Source organism: Cetorhinus maximus, chromosome 10 (assembly GCF_964194155.1).
Source record: "Cetorhinus maximus chromosome 10, sCetMax3.hap1.1, whole genome shotgun sequence".
Classification (NCBI taxonomy): domain Eukaryota; kingdom Metazoa; phylum Chordata; class Chondrichthyes; order Lamniformes; family Cetorhinidae; genus Cetorhinus; species Cetorhinus maximus.
The window spans coordinates 15,326,615-15,346,638 of NC_135888.1; the positions used below are offsets into that span (position 1 = coordinate 15,326,615).

The window sequence follows — 20,024 nt, forward strand, 5'->3', positions numbered from 1 at the left end:
TAACATATGGGTGTAACATTTTCACCTGGGTCTTGCATGTGAAGAATGACCATATATACTCGTGTAAAAGCCAAATTTTTGAGACCAATTTTTTAAGCCAAAAGTCATGGGTCGACTTTTACATGGGTAACATTTGAGGGATTGACATGCATGCTTGATTTGGGCACAAGTGAAATCCAAAAAAGATCATCGGAATGGAATAAACTAAAACCAACAGCACTAAAAATTTCATGTTTATTATTCATAATCTAATCACTTTAATTTGAATAAATAAAAACAAAATTTAAATGGATAAATGTTTTAAGCTTTTATTTACAGGTACTCATTTTCATTGGTGTTTATAAATTTACAATGAAATCAAATCATTAACATCTCCAGGATTATACTGAAATTTATGGGCTATGATCCCCGAAAGACCAAGGGCAGAATCTTCAGTTCGGCGAACTGGGGCGGGGCCCACTTGCCGAACTGTCAAAGGCCTATTAAGGCCAGCTAACTATCAATTAAAACAATAAACTGAGCTGCCTGTCCAAGGTTGGCGGGCAGGCGAAGAGCCCAGGCGGCCTTCGCATTTTTCACGGAACCTCATCCACGGGCGGGATGAGGTTTCATGAAGGTTTTTAAAGGTTTGAAAACATTTTGAATAAAATTCAAAGACATGTCCCAGCTCATGTGACAGTTTCAGATGAGGGGACACATCCTAAAAAATTTTTTCTCCTTTAGTTTAAGTTTTTAAAAAATTTTAATAATCTCCCTGAGGCAGCTCTGTGCATCAGGGAGATTTCTGCGCTCTTTAGCGCACATGCGCGAAAGAGTGCAGGCCCGACTCAGGCAACTCGCCCCTCCAGCCCGCACAGGTAGCGCTCAGCGCTTCTGGGCGCATGTCACACTGGGGGGGCCTTAATTGGCCCGCCCACGTAAAATGGCGGCGATCAGCTGCGCGCACGCCCACACCCACTCCCGCACAACCCCCCTGACGGGGAGAAAATACTACCCCAAGGTCAACTTTTATACAAGAGAATAATGGATTTCCCATGTCAATTCCCATGGTCCAAGAATTAAACCAAGTTGTGTGAATGGTAGGGTGTTGTGTGAGTGAGGTCAGGGTGCAGGTTAGAGCTGAGGCTCAGGGTGATTTTAAGCCCTGGTTTTAGGTCATATTTAAAAATATGAGCTAATTCTGCACTCCCAGTGGGGAACAGTGCACTCGAGGATAGCAAGTTGGTGAACCAGAGCTACAGTGTTGCAGTTCGATCTCTAGCATTCTCTTCGAGCATGGTTTTACTGCTGGGAATATGAGACGAAGGAATCAAAGCCATTGTGTTCTTTAAAAAAAACTAGCTACCCTATTGGTTTTTACCCCTTGAAACACAGCTTGGTACTTCAGTTTAATTCCTTTAAACCTGATTCTAGCAAAAAATGGGAATACATCTTTTAAAGCATGATTGCATTCCCTGCTTTTGGATTTATAATGCTGCAAGGAAGGAGATCTCCAAGGGCTCTCCCCAGGTTTTCAGATGCCTCCCTGGAAGTCCTGATGGAGGAGATCAGGGAAAGGAGAACATATCATTTGTCGGCTTACACAGGTATACTAAGGGTAACTATCCAGCAGTAAAATAAAAGCAAAATAGGAGGGATGTTGGAAATCTGAAGCAAAAACAGAATGTGCTGGAAAAGCTCAGCAGATGTGGCAGCATCTGTGGAGAGAGAAACCGAGTTAACATTTGAGTTGAATATCATTTCTTTGGAACTGAAGGGAAATAGAAATGCGATGGGTTTTATACTGTTGAAAGGGAGAGGTGGTGGCGTAGTGGTAATTTCGATGGACTAGTAATCCAGAGACCCAGGCTAATGCTCTGGAGATATGGGTTAAAATCCCACAATGGCAGCTGATGGAATTTAAATTCAGTTAATAAATCTGGAATATAAAGCTAGTCTCTTTAATGGTGAGCATGAAACTATTATTGTCATAAAAACCTATCTGGTTCACTATTGCCCTTTAGGGAAGGGAACCTGCCATCCTTACCTGACCTGGCCTACGGCAGTGTGGTTGACTCTGAAATGGCCTAGCAAGCCGCTCTGTTCAAGGACAATTAGGGATGGGCAACAAATGCTGGCCTTGCCAGCGATGCCCACATTCCATGAAAGAATAAAGAGCACACAACAACACCTGCCTTTCTTAATTCAAACACAGACAGTTTTTCCTTTGCTGCTTATGCACCACACTAACAATATTCTGTTGTCTCAGAGTAACAATTGTAAAACCAGCCCTTCCTCCCAAGGGTTCTTCTTCGCTTTTATCTTCCATATAGATTTTTATACTCTTAAAACATTCTCAACTTAAGGGCGTTTGATCATAGTACTTTACTCCAACACATCAAAACTAGCACCTGATCTAGTCTGACTGCCCAATCAGTTCAACTGACCAATCAAGTTTCACAATTGCTCTGTCTCTTCTTTAGATATGAGATCATCTTTCTCTGATGACCTAGTATGATTAACTGGGATAGGAGGAATGCTTTTTAAATAGGATTGTTGATTTAAAGTTATTTCAGACTGACTCTACTTAATACCTAAACCAGTGTGCTTTAAAGGCCACAAACCTGACTCCCAATTTTAAATTCTACTCTAATCCTATTTCTAACACACTTCTCAAATTCCACAGTATCACTCTTAAAAGATCATCAACATGCATCATGAATATGCCTGAAAATTTTCCTTTATATCAATAAAACATTACGGGATCTGCTATTGGTTAACACAACCTATTTTCAGCAACATGGATCTCACTGAAAATTTATCACACCCTAGAAAAACCATTCAGGGCCTTGGATGCATTTGTTTATTCTCCAGTTTCACTTCTACCTGCTTCATTTGTTTCTGAAAAGTATCACTCTGCAGAAATGCAGCTTTTCTGTTTATTTATCTACACTTCCATGAATATGTGACCAAAAGAGCCAAAATGATTTTCAAGATTGCTTTTTCAGCTGTGCAAAAGTCCACTCTAACATCTGTATCACTCAATTGCTCGTCAAAACTCCTTGAAACTAGCTTTGCTTTACTTTACAAGTCCCATCTGCAAAGACTTTTTAGGTACAAATCCACCTATGTGACAAAGCTAGTTCCCTGGTACCTTAGAATTAACTCCAAACTTTCTCTAACTGTCTAATTCCCTTTGTTTTGCCTCCCATTATTCTCAAATTTATTGGCAACCACCAAAACTTCATGATCATGAGGACTTTTGCTTGTGGTTCTATTCTGAGACTATTTTGTGGCTTTTAGTTCATTGTGTGATTGATTCGAACTTTTCTGTCAGGACTACTATGGCGAGATCTCCTTCTTGCACTAATCAAACGGTCTTTCTTCTGGTAGGGGATCGTTTTCTGACTTGAGTCATTTTTTATCCCACTATCAGCAGTTGCACTATGCTTTCTTACTTTCCAGTATTTCACCCTATTCTGTTAGTCCATGGACTTTACTCCTTGGCCATCAACTTGAACATTCAAACAATATTCAAACTTGCTAGCAGCTTTTCCAGCAGATCCAACGATTGTCACATTCCTTCATACACCAGACCCCTTTGGAATATATGTCACCTGAGTATCTATTTTGGGTAGTTTACTTTTGGATGTGATATTCTGTCTTGAGTGTCATCACTTGCATTACCCCTATCCAGCCCTTGATCTACTTTATTCTGTTCCTCAGGACCTTCATCACAAAACACAAGCATTTGAGGTATAAGGTGGCTTATTTACTTCTACCAGTTGCTCAAAGTCTCCTGGCTCATACCTTTGGATCCATGACATCTACCTCATAGAAGATTAATTCAACTGCCTAGTTACCTCACTAGAGACTACATCAGAACTTTTATAATGGCTTACTCCAAGTATTTTACAAAGAATTGTTATAACCGACCCTAAAGCTTTTAATATCCCTTAACCTTGCATCGATCCCCACTACTTAGTGAACCAAGATAACATTTTCGTTAATCTATTCGACATACTGTTGAAGTGCAAGTACTATCTGGTATTGAACGGTTAAAGGAATCTACGGCTAACACACTGATCACAGAACTCAAACTTCTTGTAACTTGTATACAGTGAAATTGTGTCAAACTCAGATGACATGAAATTCCAGTTATGTTGAAGTCATCAACCATTCCTGGTGGCAGAATAGCAAATCCCGTGGAACAGTGGCTGTAATAAATCAAAATTCCGCACTGGTAATTCCAGATTAGCTGAACTTGTCTAAGCTTGTCATATGATTATGCCAACCAATCAGAGACCACACGAGTGCGAAATCATGGACTGTTAGGCAAGACATCATTTAATATCAAGATCTTCCTGTGAAAGGATGTGCAAAGTCTGCAATTATGACTAAACTTGTCAGAAAGTTAAAATTGTTGTTTTTCAGAGAGAAGGTGAACTTGTTACAGTGAGTGTAATTGCGTAAATTGGAACGAGGGCATCATGAAGGGGTGGGAGATTCCACCATCGAGCTTGTCCACCATTATGAAACACAAGGTGAACATCTTGGAACAGTTTGAAAAACAGGCATTTTCTCCAGCAAGGACGAGGTTGAGAATGGCTCCCTATCCCAACATTGAAGACACTCTGCGAATGTGGTTCAAGGCAGCTCAAGCAGGGAATGTTCCCTTCTCTGGTCTAATCCTGCAGGAAAGGGAAGTCACTCTGGCAAAGAAGCTGGGCCACATGGAGTTCACCTGCACAACAGGTGGCTGGACAGATTCAAGGCAAGGCACAGCATTGCCTTTTGCGCAGTAAGTGGTGAGGGTGCGGCGGCTACGGCAGCATGACAGATGATTGGCTCTAAATGCTCTCTCTCGCATCTTAAATGAGTATGCACCACAAGACATTTGTAAAGCGGATAAAACCGGACTGCTCTTTGATGATTAAAGGTGAAACATGCAATGGTGGAAAGTGGAGCAAGGGATGTGTCACTTATATAGTTGGTGCCAACATGGATGGCACTGAAAAGCTGCCGCTTCTTGTCATAGGACAGTCCAAGAAGCCATATTGCTTCGCGAATGTCAAAACACCTACCCATGCAGAATGAGGCTAACAAAATAAGGCCTAGCGTTTTTAAGGCTTAGATCAGGATATTTGACAAAATGTATCAACAAAAGAAAAGGATGATTGCCATTGTTATAGACAAAAGCCCCATGCACCCTGACATCGCTGGCCTCGAGCGTCAAGCTAATGCTTTTGCCTCCTCACACCACGGTCAAGCTCCAGCCTGTTGATCAAGGGGTGATTAGGGCCTGGATTTTCCAGCCTTGCCATGGCAGGACCTGCTGCAGGGGCCAGGAAAAAGTCCATTGACTTTGGTGGGACTGGAAGATCCTGGCGGCAGGCAAGACCGGAAAATCCTGGCCAAGGAATCTGAAAACCTGCTACTGACAACAGCTGATCCCTTAGGTTATTGAGGCCATTGATAAGAAGCAGGAGTTCTTAGAGGCTATGTTCATAATGAAGAACGTGCAGAAGACGGTGATGGAAGCCACAATTGCCAACTGCTTCCACCAGACTGAGTTCAAACAGGCTACGGCGACACAAGATGTTGAAACAAGGAGGAGCAGGGTGAGGCCAACCATCCGGGTGACAGGGCACTTTTTATTTGTCTGCAGGAGGGCAGCATAGAAATTGCAGCAGAGACAACCATGGAAACTTACGCGGAAGTGGACAATGCCGTAGACTGCATGACAGAATGGATAGATGATGCAATCGAAGATGCAGTATGTTCTTCAACCGATCAGCCCAGGGAGGCTGACGACCCTGAATGAATGCCTGTCTGCTCGCCTGCCTGTCTCTATAGCTGATGCCGCAAAGGCTGTAGAAATGCTCCAAGATTTCATACTGAAAACACCGACAACATGGTGGACTGTGTCGCATACATCTGAAGATGGCGTGCTCAGCAGAAAAAGATTAGGGAGCTTTTCTGGACCTAATTTCTGACGTTTTTTAATGCATACCTCCAGGTCAGGCCATTGTAAGGTGTGAACAAATTGAATAAAGACTTTTTGACACACTTACTACTTTATTGTGTTTTCATTTGGCATTTGAATCTGTTGTTTTTGACATAGACTACTTTTGTAGGCATATTGGGTTACATAGAGATGCATTCATGTGGGAATGGGGCCTTGACTGTCACAGAGTTCTGTTATACACAAATTAGAAGGGGATCTCTTAGGATTCGACATATCAGAATTTAACTGGAATTTATTGAGATTCATCATTATCTTCAGCCTCTTACTCAAAATTTTCTCTGCCATTTCAAAAACCCTGCGCTTTGGGCAGTTTATCACATGATGACACTTCCAAGTCACCCCGAAGTTCCTATTAACTGATCCTTGGGCATTCCTGGGATTCATTTGTCTATTGTTGCTGTCCCAATGTTTATCTTTTGCTGTAATAGCCATATCTGTTAAAGGTGCTTTCATCTTCATTCTACCTGTCTTTACATCTTCCACTGTATTGAAGCCTGCATCCAGTAACTAAACCAGTTCAAAATCTGGCAATCATTGAGTCCAATGTTCTTTGTGTCACAAAGGAATGTCCCATTTGTTCCATAAAAGTGAAAGAAAATGACTTTTATCCCCCCTGGATTTCTTTTCAAGGCAGCAGACATCTGATCTAATAGAGCCTTCCTCTCTGAGGACAGACCAGCAGTTAGAACCAATAATCTGTCTATATGAGATATGTTAGCACAATCAAGCAATTTAAACGCTAATACTGATCCAGTGAATTCCCAAATTGAATTTCATCAATCTTCTATAAAATGTATTAAAGTGCGTGATATATTCTTCAATGGAATGATTGTCCATTTTCCGAAATCTATCAAAGCCTAACCTTGCCTCAGAGGCATCTAACAGATCATCATTTTTGTAGATTTCATCCAAGAACTCTATAATAGAATGTCCAAACCGTTATCACTATCCAACTGGTGGGCGTCCATCTAAACAAAAGACTTAATTCTGATTTTACTTATTGTAGGTAGCAAGAAAGCCTAGCCCATACCTTGTTTCCTCTTTGGTAGGGATGTAACCCGTGTCCAATATCCACTTCATTCTTCCACTGGTCATATGGTTCAGGCTCTGAGAAGATTGGAGGGTAAGCATACCCTGATAATTCATGCTTGCTTTCCGCCATCTTCCACAATGGCCTCTAGGATTTTAGTTCTCTGTTTGAAAAAATGGTTTTACTTAGTTTGCAACCTTCATTTTTAGGCAACCGTTCTCTGCTCCAGAGAAGGATAGAATCGGAGCCACTCCTTACATGCTTTTATAAGCTTTTATTTATAGAATCACACATAAGTATGAACTCCCTAACCAAGAATTGTCCCAATATACGGCCTGCAGGTCAGAGCTGGCCCACCAAGGGCTTCTATCCTGCCCACCAACCAGTGTTCAAAATACTTGTAAGTGGAAGTGACAGATTCTGTAGGGAGCTGTTCCTCCAATCGCAGGCTGTTTCTCACCATAGTTTGCTGCTGAGAGGCTCATTGGTGAGCCCATCAGCAGCAAACGCAGGAAAGAAATAGTCTGATTGGGTGAGCAACAGAAAGGCGAGAGGTGGTGCTCATCGGAGGACCGGAATGATAGCAGTGAGTCTGCAGGGGGAAAAGAGAGGCTGCGAAGGAGAGGCTGCCTGCCAGGTGGGGAGGGGGTTAGTGGGGGAGAGAGTCTGCAAGGAGGGAGGCTGCGAGGGAGCAGCCAGCAAGTTGCTAGCGTCCTCTATGATTTTGTGTAAAGGTAGGGAATGGTGGCATAGTATTCAGCCATCAAGAATCTCGCAGCCAGGTCCAATCCTATCCTCTACAGTGTGATAAGAGTCTAGTAAGGATTTACTGATGTTGGTTTGAAACAAAACACTTAGGAGATATCTGGATGCTTGTCCTTTTTGTTGCACTGTGTCTAAATTTTCTCTGGCTCTGATTTCAATGTGGCAGGATAGTATAATCTGTTTTTGCACACCTTTGAAAGCCTGAACGTATGATGCAAAAATAGTGGTTAATGCTGTGGGAAGAATGGAGGAGAAGTCACTGTTGTTATTAACAGGGAATGGTTTTGACACATTTATACCATGAAATTGATCACTGTTTCAGTTCCTGTGACCATTTTTTTCCTAATTAACACCTTAAGTTTTCAAATAAAGATGAGTTCAAAGCTAAATAAGTGGTTGAAAATTCTAAGTCATATGGAAACTGTTAGGCATTTGATCAGAAAAAATGAATAGCTCCTTCCAGGCTGCTGCCAAGTTGCAGATAGCAAAGGCTCATAACCTGAAATGAAAGGAAAGAAAAAAACGCTGCATCTTGAGATAGTTATTAACAACATGTTGGAAAAATAATGGTGGTTAACAGTGCACTGTTATTGATGTGCAAATCAGCCAGAAAATTTGAGGCATTAATAGATAAGGTGTTGGTTTACAAATCCCTAATGTTGTTGGTCAATTAATGTGTTCTGCCATTTGTTTCACACATAAGCATCTTGCCCAGGCAGAGAGGTTTAGGGAGGGAATTTGAGTCTCAGTATGTTCTTTGGGAAGGAGATGACCTGTCCCCAGAAAGCCACCATGTTGGATTGTGCATACATAGGTAAATGAGAGGTGATTCAGATGTGTGAGGGGCAACTGTTTTAGTAGTGTCCAGTCATTTAGGAATCACCTACCACCTTGGTTTAGTGGCTACAGTGCCAGATATCTCACTAAAATCAGTGTTTGATATCGTGACGTGAAAGTAAGCTAATTATGAAATGAGTCTTCTCATTTGAAGCCTGTTGATAAAAATGCATGTGTTTTGTTTTGATTTAATAGCAAGATAAATTTTGAATGCCTTACCTTTCTGAAATTTGCTCACTGGCCCTGTGAGCAAGAAAAAAAATTAAAATGTGGTCCCTCACACAAAATGGTTAGACACCCCTGTCCTAACCCAACAACCACAGCTTCAGTCGGTGCCTATTTAAGGTATTTTTAACATCACCAACACCTGTTGAAGTGCAGAAGGAGAGGAGTACTAAGCCTTCCTCCCTTGCAGGAGCCCTGTGCCTATTTATAATCTTTAGAATGATCGACCTAAACGGAGTTGGTGTATTTGGTGACTGCTTTTGCACCTTCGGAAGTGGCATGTTTGGCCAGTTCCTCTGGCAGCATGAAGCAGACGGCGCTCTGGATCTCTCTGGCCAACATAGTGTGGCTCTTGCTGTAGTGAATGAGGTGCAAAGCCTCTGAGGCGATGCGTTCGAAATATCAACAACGAAGGAATTCATAACACTCATGGCCTTGGACGAGATCCTGGTGGAAGGGTGGACGTGGGTCACCACCCTGTACACGTAAGTGGAATAGATCTGCTTGCGAGATTTCCTTCGCCTCTTGGGCGGCTTCTTGGTGACTTTAGTCAGTGACTGCTTCGACGCCTTGCGAGATGCACCACCCTTAGTCGCAGCCGCCACCTCAGGCACTCCACTCGACTTGGACCAACTCAAGTATAGGTGTATAAGTAAATCCCCAGCTAATACCCACCACCTGCACACAAGTAAATACGATTAAAATGAAATTAACAAACAACACTATAGCTCCTTAACCAGTGAGACTTTAAGGATTAAGAAAAAACATATGGCTGCATTTTCCAGTCGGTGAGCGGGGGTGGGGCCTGCTCACCAACGCGTAAAATGACGCGGGGTGACGCGGAAGTACTGACGTCACCCCGCGTCATTTACATTTTCAGGTTGGCAGTCTGCGTGCCCGCCGATCTGTCAACAGCCTATTAAGGCCATTAAAAAAATAATTGAAATCATTAGTGGACCTGCTCATCCAACCTTAAGGTTGGCGGACAGGCCGGGAGCCCCGGCAGGCTTCTGAAAAAAATATGAAACCTCATCCATAGGTGGGATGAGGTTTCATGAGGGATTTTAAAATTTCAGAATGTTTTAAAATAAAAGTTATGGACATATCCCAACTCATGTGACAGTGAAATTTTTTCTATTGTATAAAGTGCTTTTCAGATTTGAGCCGATTTCCCTGAGGCAGCACTTTGCCTCGGAGATCTGTGCGCTCTTTTGCACACTCCCAGCTCAGGGAATCTCTCTCTCTCTCTCCCCACCCCCCCCCCCCCCCCCCCTTCCCACACAGTGAGCGCATAGCGCTTCCTGGCGGATGTCACACTGGGCAGGCCTTAATTGGCCTGCCCACGTAAAATGGTGGTGCGCTCCCGACTAGGGGTGCCGATTGGAAGCCCGCCCGCCCGCGCCCACTCTCACATATTCCCCCCCAATGGGGGGAAAATGTTGCCCATAGGAACCACTGGGTAAATTGGAGTTAAATTGGGCACAGAGAGAAAAATAAAGAGGGAGAGAAAGTTTGGATTGAGAGAGAAAAAAGATGATAGATATAAAAATATAAATTTTATACTTGACATTTTTAAAATATCAAACAACAATTTTCTAGATGTAGACATGAGATTAAACCATTTAAGTTATTCCCTTTCAGAGCTAGAGAAGTAGATAGGTATTCCATTAGCAATTATCACGTTGTTAAAAAAAAGTCCTTACTGTGGCAAGTTTAGTGACAGTTAATGTGTAAATCCAGTAATTTTTAAAAAAAAATAATAGGGTGGATCAGAGTGAGATGCTGTTTGTGTGAAGCAAATGGCTGAACACATTAATTGACCAACAGTTCTAGAGATTTGCAAACCCATGCCATATCCGTTAATGCCTCAAATTTGCTGGCTGATTTACACATCAATAACAGTGTGCACTGTTAGCCACCATTATTTATCCAACCTGTTGTAAACAGCTATCTTAAGATACAGCGTTTTTGTTTTGCTTTCATTTTAGGTTATGAGCCTTTGCTATCTGCAGCTAGCCAGCAGCCTGTATAGAGCTATTCAGTTTTTCTGATCAAATACCTAATAGTTTCCATATGACTTATAATTTTCGAACACTTCTATTTAGCTTGGAACTCTTCATTATTTGAAAACTTACTTTTAAAACCAAAACTGCTCTTACTAGGATTATTCTTTTTCAATTAATGTTTTTATTTTTTAGAAGGTTTAAAAAATACAATGAGTACTGGAATCTCTCTTGCTTAACACTCAGTTTACTTATTTTTTTAAACAGATGAAATGCTCCTGTCTAAATGTGAACAACAGCCTCATATCAGTGCTCAAAATTATCTGGATTACAAACTTCTCCAGAAAGACTTGGTGGGTTGTGTGATGTCTGATCAGCGCATCGTTCGTCAAATCCACATTATAAATCTAATACCCACGGACTTCAGGTACAGAATTTGTTGGGTGTATTAATCCAGTTCTTTTCAGTTTTTTTAAAATTCAGGAACAAATATAGTTTTGGATGGAGGTGATAAGGTGAACACAGTGAAGTATTTTGTAAAAAAAAATCTAGAGTCAGATATCTCAATGAAATGATGTAATCAGTGGAGAATTTATGTTAAATTTGATTTAAGACGTTTTCCTTATACATATTTTCCTATTTAATGAAAAACGTGAAATACCTGTTTTACCATTATTTATGACCAACTGACAAAATTGTGTAAACACAGTTTTAAAAATGTTCACTTCTGGAGAATGTAGTAACCATAGCAAGAGTGAAAAATAGGATCAAATATCAAATAAATCTGTAATAATTATTTAATATTTCTTAAGCAGCTAATAAGCCATTTAACTGGTATATATGTCACTGTCCTTTAGTCCAGTGGGGGAGTTTGTAATTTTTGTAGTAAATGCCACAACAATTAAGAAATTTCTAACTTATCTACAAGGCACTGCGTTTGGGTGTATAATGACACTCCTGACATTTTGCCTTCAAGAAGGTTTTGAAGTACAGCATCCAATCATGATCAATTGATCTAGCCTCAACAGCTTTTTGGGGAGAAAGTTCCTGATCGCCAGAACTCTTTGTGCTTCCTGATATCATGTTGCATGCCATAACTCTAATTTTAAGATTATGCCCCTTTTTCTGATCTCCCCAACGAGAGGAAATAGTTTCTATCTACGTATCAAATCATACCTTTAATCATTTTGAACTCCTCAATTAGATATCCCCTCAAACTTCTGTACTCATTTGAATATAAACCTAATTTGTTTATCATTTTCATGAATCTCTGCTGCACCAATTCCAAGGCCAATGTATCCTTTGGGGTGCGGTGCCCAGAACTAAATACAGAACTCTAGAAGAGGTCTAATTGGAGCTTTATACAATGGCAGCATAACTTCCACCTCTTTGTATTCCAGCTTTGTTGAGGTACAAGCTAACGTTCTGTTAGATTTTTCATTATCATTAGTTAGGACCCCACTAAATCCCTCTGCTCTTCCACAGTTCCTACCTTCTCATCATTTAGAAAATACCCTGATCTGTTTTTTCTTATGTCCAAAGCGGATGACTTCACACTGAACTCATTTAAATTAACATTTCTAGAGAGGTTGAATGACACATTTCTTCAGATGCTGGCTGACTTGACTATTTCCAGCATTCTTTTGATTTTTTTCCAATTTCTATTGTTTAGTTTTCTTTTTATCTCCACAGTATTGTTCCAATGCTCATTTCAAATATTTTTCCAATTTCCATTGTTTAGTTTTCTTTTTATCTCCACAGTATTGTTACAATGCCCATTTTAATCGATGCTAATTAATGTTTTCCTCAAAACAGTTTTACTGCGTTGAGGTTTTGTTTATTCTACGACAAAGTGAAAATAATCTGAAAGATCTTGTTTTCCTTTTCTGCTGGGTGTTTGTTTACTGTCTACATTCCATTATTCTTTGACCAGAGCATATTTTGTTGGTTATGAAGGAAACACATCCTTGTAGCCTAGTACTAATAATTCAAGAATTGAATATTAGCCTCCCAGTTCCTATTTATGATGATAGTGAATAAACACTTAATCAGTTCCTTTAAAATTTCCTTGTCTGCTATTTTAACTCATTTGAAATAACACCTGCCCACTAAAATTACCAACTTATTTTCTACCTCTTACAATATTCAGTGTTTTATTTGTACTGTTTCATCATTTGTATTTAAAAATGCATAAATCGTATAACTACGTGGAGTAGCTTTCACTAGGTTGTGCTGTTTTCTTTCAGTGCAATTCACCTGAAATTGACCAGACCAGTGCAAAAGATCAAGGAATTTTGAAGCGAAAATTATGTCTGGCATTAATTGAGTTTTTTAAATCTTTTGCACTAGTTTTAAAAAAAAAAGCACTAGAAGCACTCCACCCACCAAACTAGTCACCCACCAAACTGGATTGAATTAATCACCATAACAATTTTCCGCTAATTACGTCTGTTTGCAGGCCTTCGAGAAGGCTCTTTAAAATATAAGTTTTTTTGGATGCAAGAATCCTAATAGACGCCTTGATAAAACCTTTTAACTATTATAGAAATATTAAAACTATACACCAATGGAACTAGTAAATAGTTCTGTAGTTTTAAATGATTTTCAGTTGCTTAAAATCGGGTTACTCACAGATGGTGACTAGAAACTCTGATTAAAAATGCTTATTTTTTCTGATAAACCTAATCACAGTGATATTAATAAAACTCCACCTGCTTACCACTTTTAAATATATCAAGGAATACTCTTTCATGCAAAAAAACAGTACATTCTAAAACACTGTCCAATTGTGTTGCTTCATGGAAGATTTTACACTTCACATTGTGCAAATTTGTTTGAGTGGAAATGTGAGCAAAAAAAACTCAGATCTGAAGACTAGAGCAATTTAAGTCTGGATTGTCAATTATGCCAAAAGTGAAAACTCCAACCTGGCATTTTGGATTTCAAACTAAAACTGAATTTCTGAAAAATCTCTTGATATTTTATTCATCACATTTTGGGCTAACAAAATGGGAAATTAGAAATGGGACCTTAGAACTGAGCAATTACTGAGTTATAATCCATATTTGAGAAGGTTCTGGTTCTTAGTTCATGAAAACCATTGACATGTTAATACATCTCCAGAGAAAAGAGAGAACTTGCATTTATATTGCATTGATTATGTGGAAATTGAAACAGAGAAACAGGCCGTTTTGTCCAATTGGCATATGCTTGTGTTTATGCTCCACATGAGCTTCATCCCTTCCTACTTCATCCAATCCTTTCAGCATATCCTTCCATTCCTTTCTCCTTTGTGTACTTACTTAATTTCCCCTTAAATGCATCTATGCTATCACCTCAACTGCTTCATATGGTAGCAAGTTCCACTATATAACCACTCTGGGTAAAGAAATTTATCTGAGTACCTATTGGATTTTTGTGACGTTTTATATTTATGATCCCTAGTTTGGACTCGACCACAAGCAGAAGGCCTGGAAATTAAATTGGATAACCCTGAAATGGGATTGTGGTACACAATGAACATTGTTCATTGCATTGCAGGCAGCATTAAGTTGGTGCTGCCTGCAGCTTTACCTAATTGCTGCATGCAACCAGTGCTACCTGCGCTGTACACTGGTGCAAGACACGGAAAGAAAGACAGTATCCCCTTGTATCCTCATGGGGCAGGAGGCCCTCCAGACATATGCTGAGGAAGCAGTGGGAAATGGTAGCGGCTGAAGTCGTTGCTAGGAATGTAGCTGCAAGAACATGGGTGCAATGCAACAAGATATTAAACAATCTGACAAGGTTGTCAAGGTGAGTGAGTGCAATATTTATATGGCATATTCTTCCAACTGAACCTACTCACTACTCAATCCACTGCACCCATCACCTACCTACTAATAACCTCTATTAATCAGTACTCAACCCTTCAATTCGTATCCACAACTCATGACTTTTACATAATGGCACCTGTTCAATCATCATAGCCACATTATGGATTGCAGAACATTAACTGATACATTCCCCTCTTTCTTGCAGGAGAATATGGTGCATAACAGGAGAAAAGAGCAGGAGGAAAGAAGTAGAGGAGGGCAAGCCACCTGCATCTTCTGGCTCCCGTGGAAGAGTTAGTGCTGGCCATCATGGGACGGGGCATCGCTGAGGCTGTGGACATTGGCAGCGATGGAGGGATCAATGATAAGGGTATCTGCATATCTAATACTCCTTTCTTCCCACTTCCCCCTCATCCCGCAGCCTCTATGATTTAATGTTGCAAATGGTGTAAGCTCTCAGTTCTTACATTCTCCTTTCCTTCAACCCAACCTGCCTCTCTTTCATTTCAGATGCTCAAGATCTGGACCTTCCCAGTCAGAGGACACTAAGTTGCAGAGATACTTTCACTCAATCTTGCATTCGCATCCACCAGCTCAGAGACTGATACTGTGCATTACTTTAGAGGCTGGGATATAGAAGAGATCTATATGTGGAGAGATATGGGACAAAGTGCACAGGAGCCAGTGGAGGTGTTAAGATAGCACAGGAGCAAGGTCACACACTAGTTTTACTGAAAAGGAGTCAAATGAGGACTTTGGGCCAGCATACAAAAGACAATTGATTGGTATACGCAACCAATTACCAGTGCAAAATGGCAAGGAGCAGAGAAATCTAGCTCCAACGTGGCACAAGCCTTTGTGCAGAACTTGGAACCCATCCTTTTCAACGTCTGTGGAACCCACCATGAGATAGCCAATATCACAACTTCCAAAGCAGCACAAACAGCTTCCATTGCATGAGTGCTGCATTAGAAGCTCAGACTGCTGCCCTGCAACCTCAGACTGCTTCTATCTTGGCTTCAGCTGCCTCTGTTCAAAGGGGCTTCTAGGGGGTCACAGCAGTTGATCAGTCTGTTCTCCAGTAGATCAGCAGGATCCTGTAGAAATGATGGTGACTTGAGGATCACAAGCCTGCTGACCTCTCTCAGGATCACAGCATTCATCCTCACATCCCTGTCACTCCACTAGTGCCCTTGCTGTTGCCAGACAGCCCAGACTGCTGCAGCCCAGGCCGAGAGCTGCTCTAGATTGCCCTCTGTAGTCTCCTCAGGGGCAGCAGCCTTCCACCAACCATTCTGCAGGCAGAGAGGAAGCACCTCGTAGGAACACTAAGGTATGCAAAAGAATGCAAGACAGACACCAAGGGAATAATGCACAAGAGTGAATAGTTTGATTTTGTATGCATTATTTAATGAGTGACTTTATAAAATGAGATTTGAATGTGCATTTTCTGGTGGATTTTATTTTTGTGTTGTTTGAGAGAGGACAATATGATGATCATTGGTATAAGAAAGGTAACAAGTCTGGGACTGCTGATGAATGGGGAGGCATGGTTGAAGTTACTGGTATTGCTCTTGATTAATGTGAACATGTAGAGCCCAGGCAGAAAGGGGCTGTAGGCTTCATTCGTCTTCCTTCTCCTCCCGTGTGGTTCTGCTTCTGCTCATCAGCTTCTCAATTGATGAGTGGTGGTAAGAGTTCTTCCTTCATGAAGGCCAGGTTGTGCATACTACCACAAATCTTGATATCTGCTCAGCTGAGTATTGCAGGGCTCCTCCAGATCCAGGCTGTAAACACCTTGCTTCAGGACACTAATGGTACGTACTATCATGTTCCTTGTGGAAGTATTGCTGGCATTGTAGGCTGCTTTGCATGTTTGCAGAATTTCTTGACTGAAGTCATGAGCCATATCATGAGGGGATAACAGTGTTCACTCAGATTTTATTTGCCATGGTGGTTTAAATACAGATAGAATAGAGGTCTGCTGTTAGCTTAAGTGCTTTTCGCCTGCAGAATGCATGCTACTACCCGACACCAGCTGCTCTTTGAGGTGGTGGAATCCCAATTGTTTCATGAAATGTCCAAGCTTAGGTGAAACACATGCAAGTTAGTGGCACTCTGCACCATGGGAAAGCTTACAAATCTGTGCAAAACCTGTTCTTACTCCTTCTACTTGTCTCTAGCAAGAGGAAATGAGATTAGAGTGTTTCTGTTTCTCTTTATAATGTATAGAGAACTTAACACAGCAGTGCACTACAGACTGCTACATGTTGCTAATATTTCTAGCAGCAGCCAAAAGGAGCCAGACACGCAATAGTTAAGAGCCACAGTCACCTTGACTGCCACAGACAATGCTGTCTCTGTCTGGCTTTGAGGCTGCAGTTGTGGCTGCAACAGTCCACATATTTCTTTCATGACCTCTTTTGTGAAATGAAGAAGTCTCATCTATTGGTCCTGTATGATGCTGAGATAAGAGAATTGCTCAACACAAAAACAGAATTACCTGGAAAAACTCAGCAGGTCTGGCAGCATCGGTGGAGAAGAAATCAGTTGACGTTTCGAGTCCTCACGACCCTTCGGCAGAACAGGGTCTGCCGAAGGGTCGTGAGGACTCGAAACGTCAACTGATTTCTTCTCCATCGATGCTGCCAGACCTGCTGAGTTTTTCCAGGTAATTCTGTTTTTGTTTTGGATTTCCAGCATCCGCAGTAGTTTTTTGTTTTTATCTCTGTGTCTATGTGTGTGTCTTAGTGTGGTTTAACTGGATTAAAACTGGCTAGTCTGGGTGCTTTGATGTATAGTAGTTCTGAGGTGATAATTAGATAAGCATAAAGTGGAGCAGGTAAAGTGTAAATTTGCATTTGTTGAATAAACCATTCAAAAGAATGGGTAAAATCTTGCATCTAGCTGGGAGACGCCAAGTAATAGATTTATATTACTAATAAAATTGGTGTAATGAAAGGATTATTATTAGGAGAGGTAAAATTAAAAAACCTAGTAATGCAATGGAAAATTTACATTCAAAGGGGAAACTAGGTATAAACATAAAGGAGTTTGTGCGTGTAAGTTAGAGGCATTTAAGATCTAACCAGCCTATAAGCCTACAACTGTGTCTGGCAGCATCGGTGGAGAAGAAAAGAGTTGACGTTTCGAGTCCACATGACCCTTCAACAGAACTGACACAGACCCTGCTACAATTCTAATTAATAAATAATTTCCAATAACATTATAGACATTAATATCTCTTCATGACACCCTCCATCACCAATGAACAGTGGCAGCAGTCTGTACCATCTACAAGATTGCAGGAACTCACCAAAGCTCCTTAGGGAGCACCTTCCAAACCCATGACGGCTACGATCTAGAAGGATAAGGGCAGCAGATACATGAGAACACCACCACTTGGAAGTTCCCCTTCAAGCCACTTACCATTCTGACTTGGAAATACATCGCAGTTCCTTCACTGTCACTGGGTCAAAATTCTGGAACACCCTCCCTGACAGTACTGTGGGAATATCTATACTACATAGACTGCAGTGATTCAAGAAGACAGCTTAGCATCACCACCTCAAGGGATACGCAATAAACGCTGGCCGAGCCAGCGACACCGACATCCCATAAATGAAGTAAAGAAAAAACCTGCAAATTTCCCTCCAGGTTACACACTAGCCTGATTTGGAAGTATATCACTGTTCCTTCACTGTTGCTATGACAAAATCCTGGAATTCCCTTCATAACAGCACTGTGGGTGTACTACACCACAGGGAATGCAGCGGTTCAGGAAGGCAGCTCACCACGACCTTCTCAAGGGCAATTAGGGATGGGCAATGAACGCTGGCCTTGCCAGCGACGCTGACATCCCGTACACAAATAAAAAAAAACACCTGCAAGTTCCCCTCCAAGTCATACACTAGCCTGGGCAATAAATGCTGGCCTAGCCAGTGATGCCCATATCCCATGGAAGAATTTTTCTGAAAGGAAGAAATAAGCAAAGCTGAGGAAATTCTGTGGACATGGACCATTTTTGTTGAAGACCATGCCCATTGAACTTGGGTTGGTTTTGGCTTGCTGTCAGCTGGGAATCAGGCTAGCTCCTGGGAGAGGAGCTGAAATTATTTGTAAGGAAAAGAGTTTTGAAGAACTTTGGTTGAGTTTGATGACCTATTTGCTGAAGGGACTGCTGAGCCAATTTGTAAAATTTGTCTTACTTGTGTCTGTCATTTAATGTGTAATTTATAGTTTATAATCGACTGCAGTTTACCTGTTAATTCATGTTTAACTTATGTTGATTCTGGTTGTTAGTGTTTAGCTGGTTAGCCAAGATAGTATTTAATCTTTGCTTTGTTTGACACTTCTATAATAAAAAGGTCTTTTGTTTTAAGCCATGGAATCTTGTGGCTTCATTCCTTTAGTACATAACTGTGACTTTGGATTTCTTCTTTTTAAAAATATAGTTACTGGTCTCTACCAAGATCACATACTGTCCACTCCCCCTTGGAAGTGTATTTGCATGCAGCTTGGACTCTGATTTCAAGCTTTATGTGGCCATGTAGCGCCTCAAAAAAAAGGTGCTACATGGCCTAACTTAGCCTCCATCTTCTCTACCCTATCAAACAGCTTCATACTTCTAAAGACCTCTGTAAGGACACTTCTCAGCTTTCCCTTTTCTAGAGAAAATACACTGCCTTTCATAAATTCTGGCTGTCCCAAAGGACCTTAGAGCCAATGAAGTACCTTTGAAGAGAAGTCACTGTTGTAATGCGGGAAACATGACAGTTAGTTTGGCTTTTCGTCATCTCACAAACAACAATTACCACAACCGTTTTTAGTGATATTATTGAGGGAGAAATATTAGGGAGAAGACCGAGGAGAACTCTTCTTTAAATAGTACAGTAGGATCTTTTATGTCAACTTAAGAGGGAACATGGGAGTTTGGTTCAGCTTCTCATCTGGAGTATAATGTGGGAAAATGTGAACTTGTCCACTTTGGCAGGGAGAATAGAAAATAGAAAATGAACAGAGATTTCAGAACTCTAATGTACAGAGGGACCTGGGTGTCCTGATTCATAAATCACATAAAGTTAGTGTGCAGTTACAGCAAGTGATTAGGAAGGCAAATGAAATGTTGTTGTTTATTGCAAGGGGAATGGAATATAAAAGTAGGAATGTTTCACTACAGCTGTGTAGGGTGTCGGTGAGACCATATCTACAGTACTGTGTACAGTTTTGGCCTCCTCATTTATAAAAGGATATAAGTGCATTAGAAGCAGTTCAGAGAAGGTTCACTCGACTGATACCTGGGATGGGGAGTTATTTTATGAGGCAAGGTTGGACAGGTTGGG

At 41.0% G+C, this 20,024-nt stretch overlaps 1 protein-coding gene across 3 annotated transcripts in view; it reads left to right on the plus strand.

Moving 5' to 3' along the window:
• The window catches only part of LOC144685478 (transforming growth factor beta receptor type 3-like), a 154,954-nt gene that overhangs the window by 73,013 nt on the left and 61,917 nt on the right, over window positions 1-20,024 (plus strand). For all 3 annotated transcript variants that reach the window (XM_078550032.1, XM_078550031.1, XM_078550033.1), the window contains one exon: window positions 11,135-11,294. In XM_078550032.1, coding sequence (XP_078406158.1) covers window positions 11,135-11,294 — 160 coding nt within the window. The remainder of the gene's footprint in view (window positions 1-11,134; window positions 11,295-20,024) is intronic.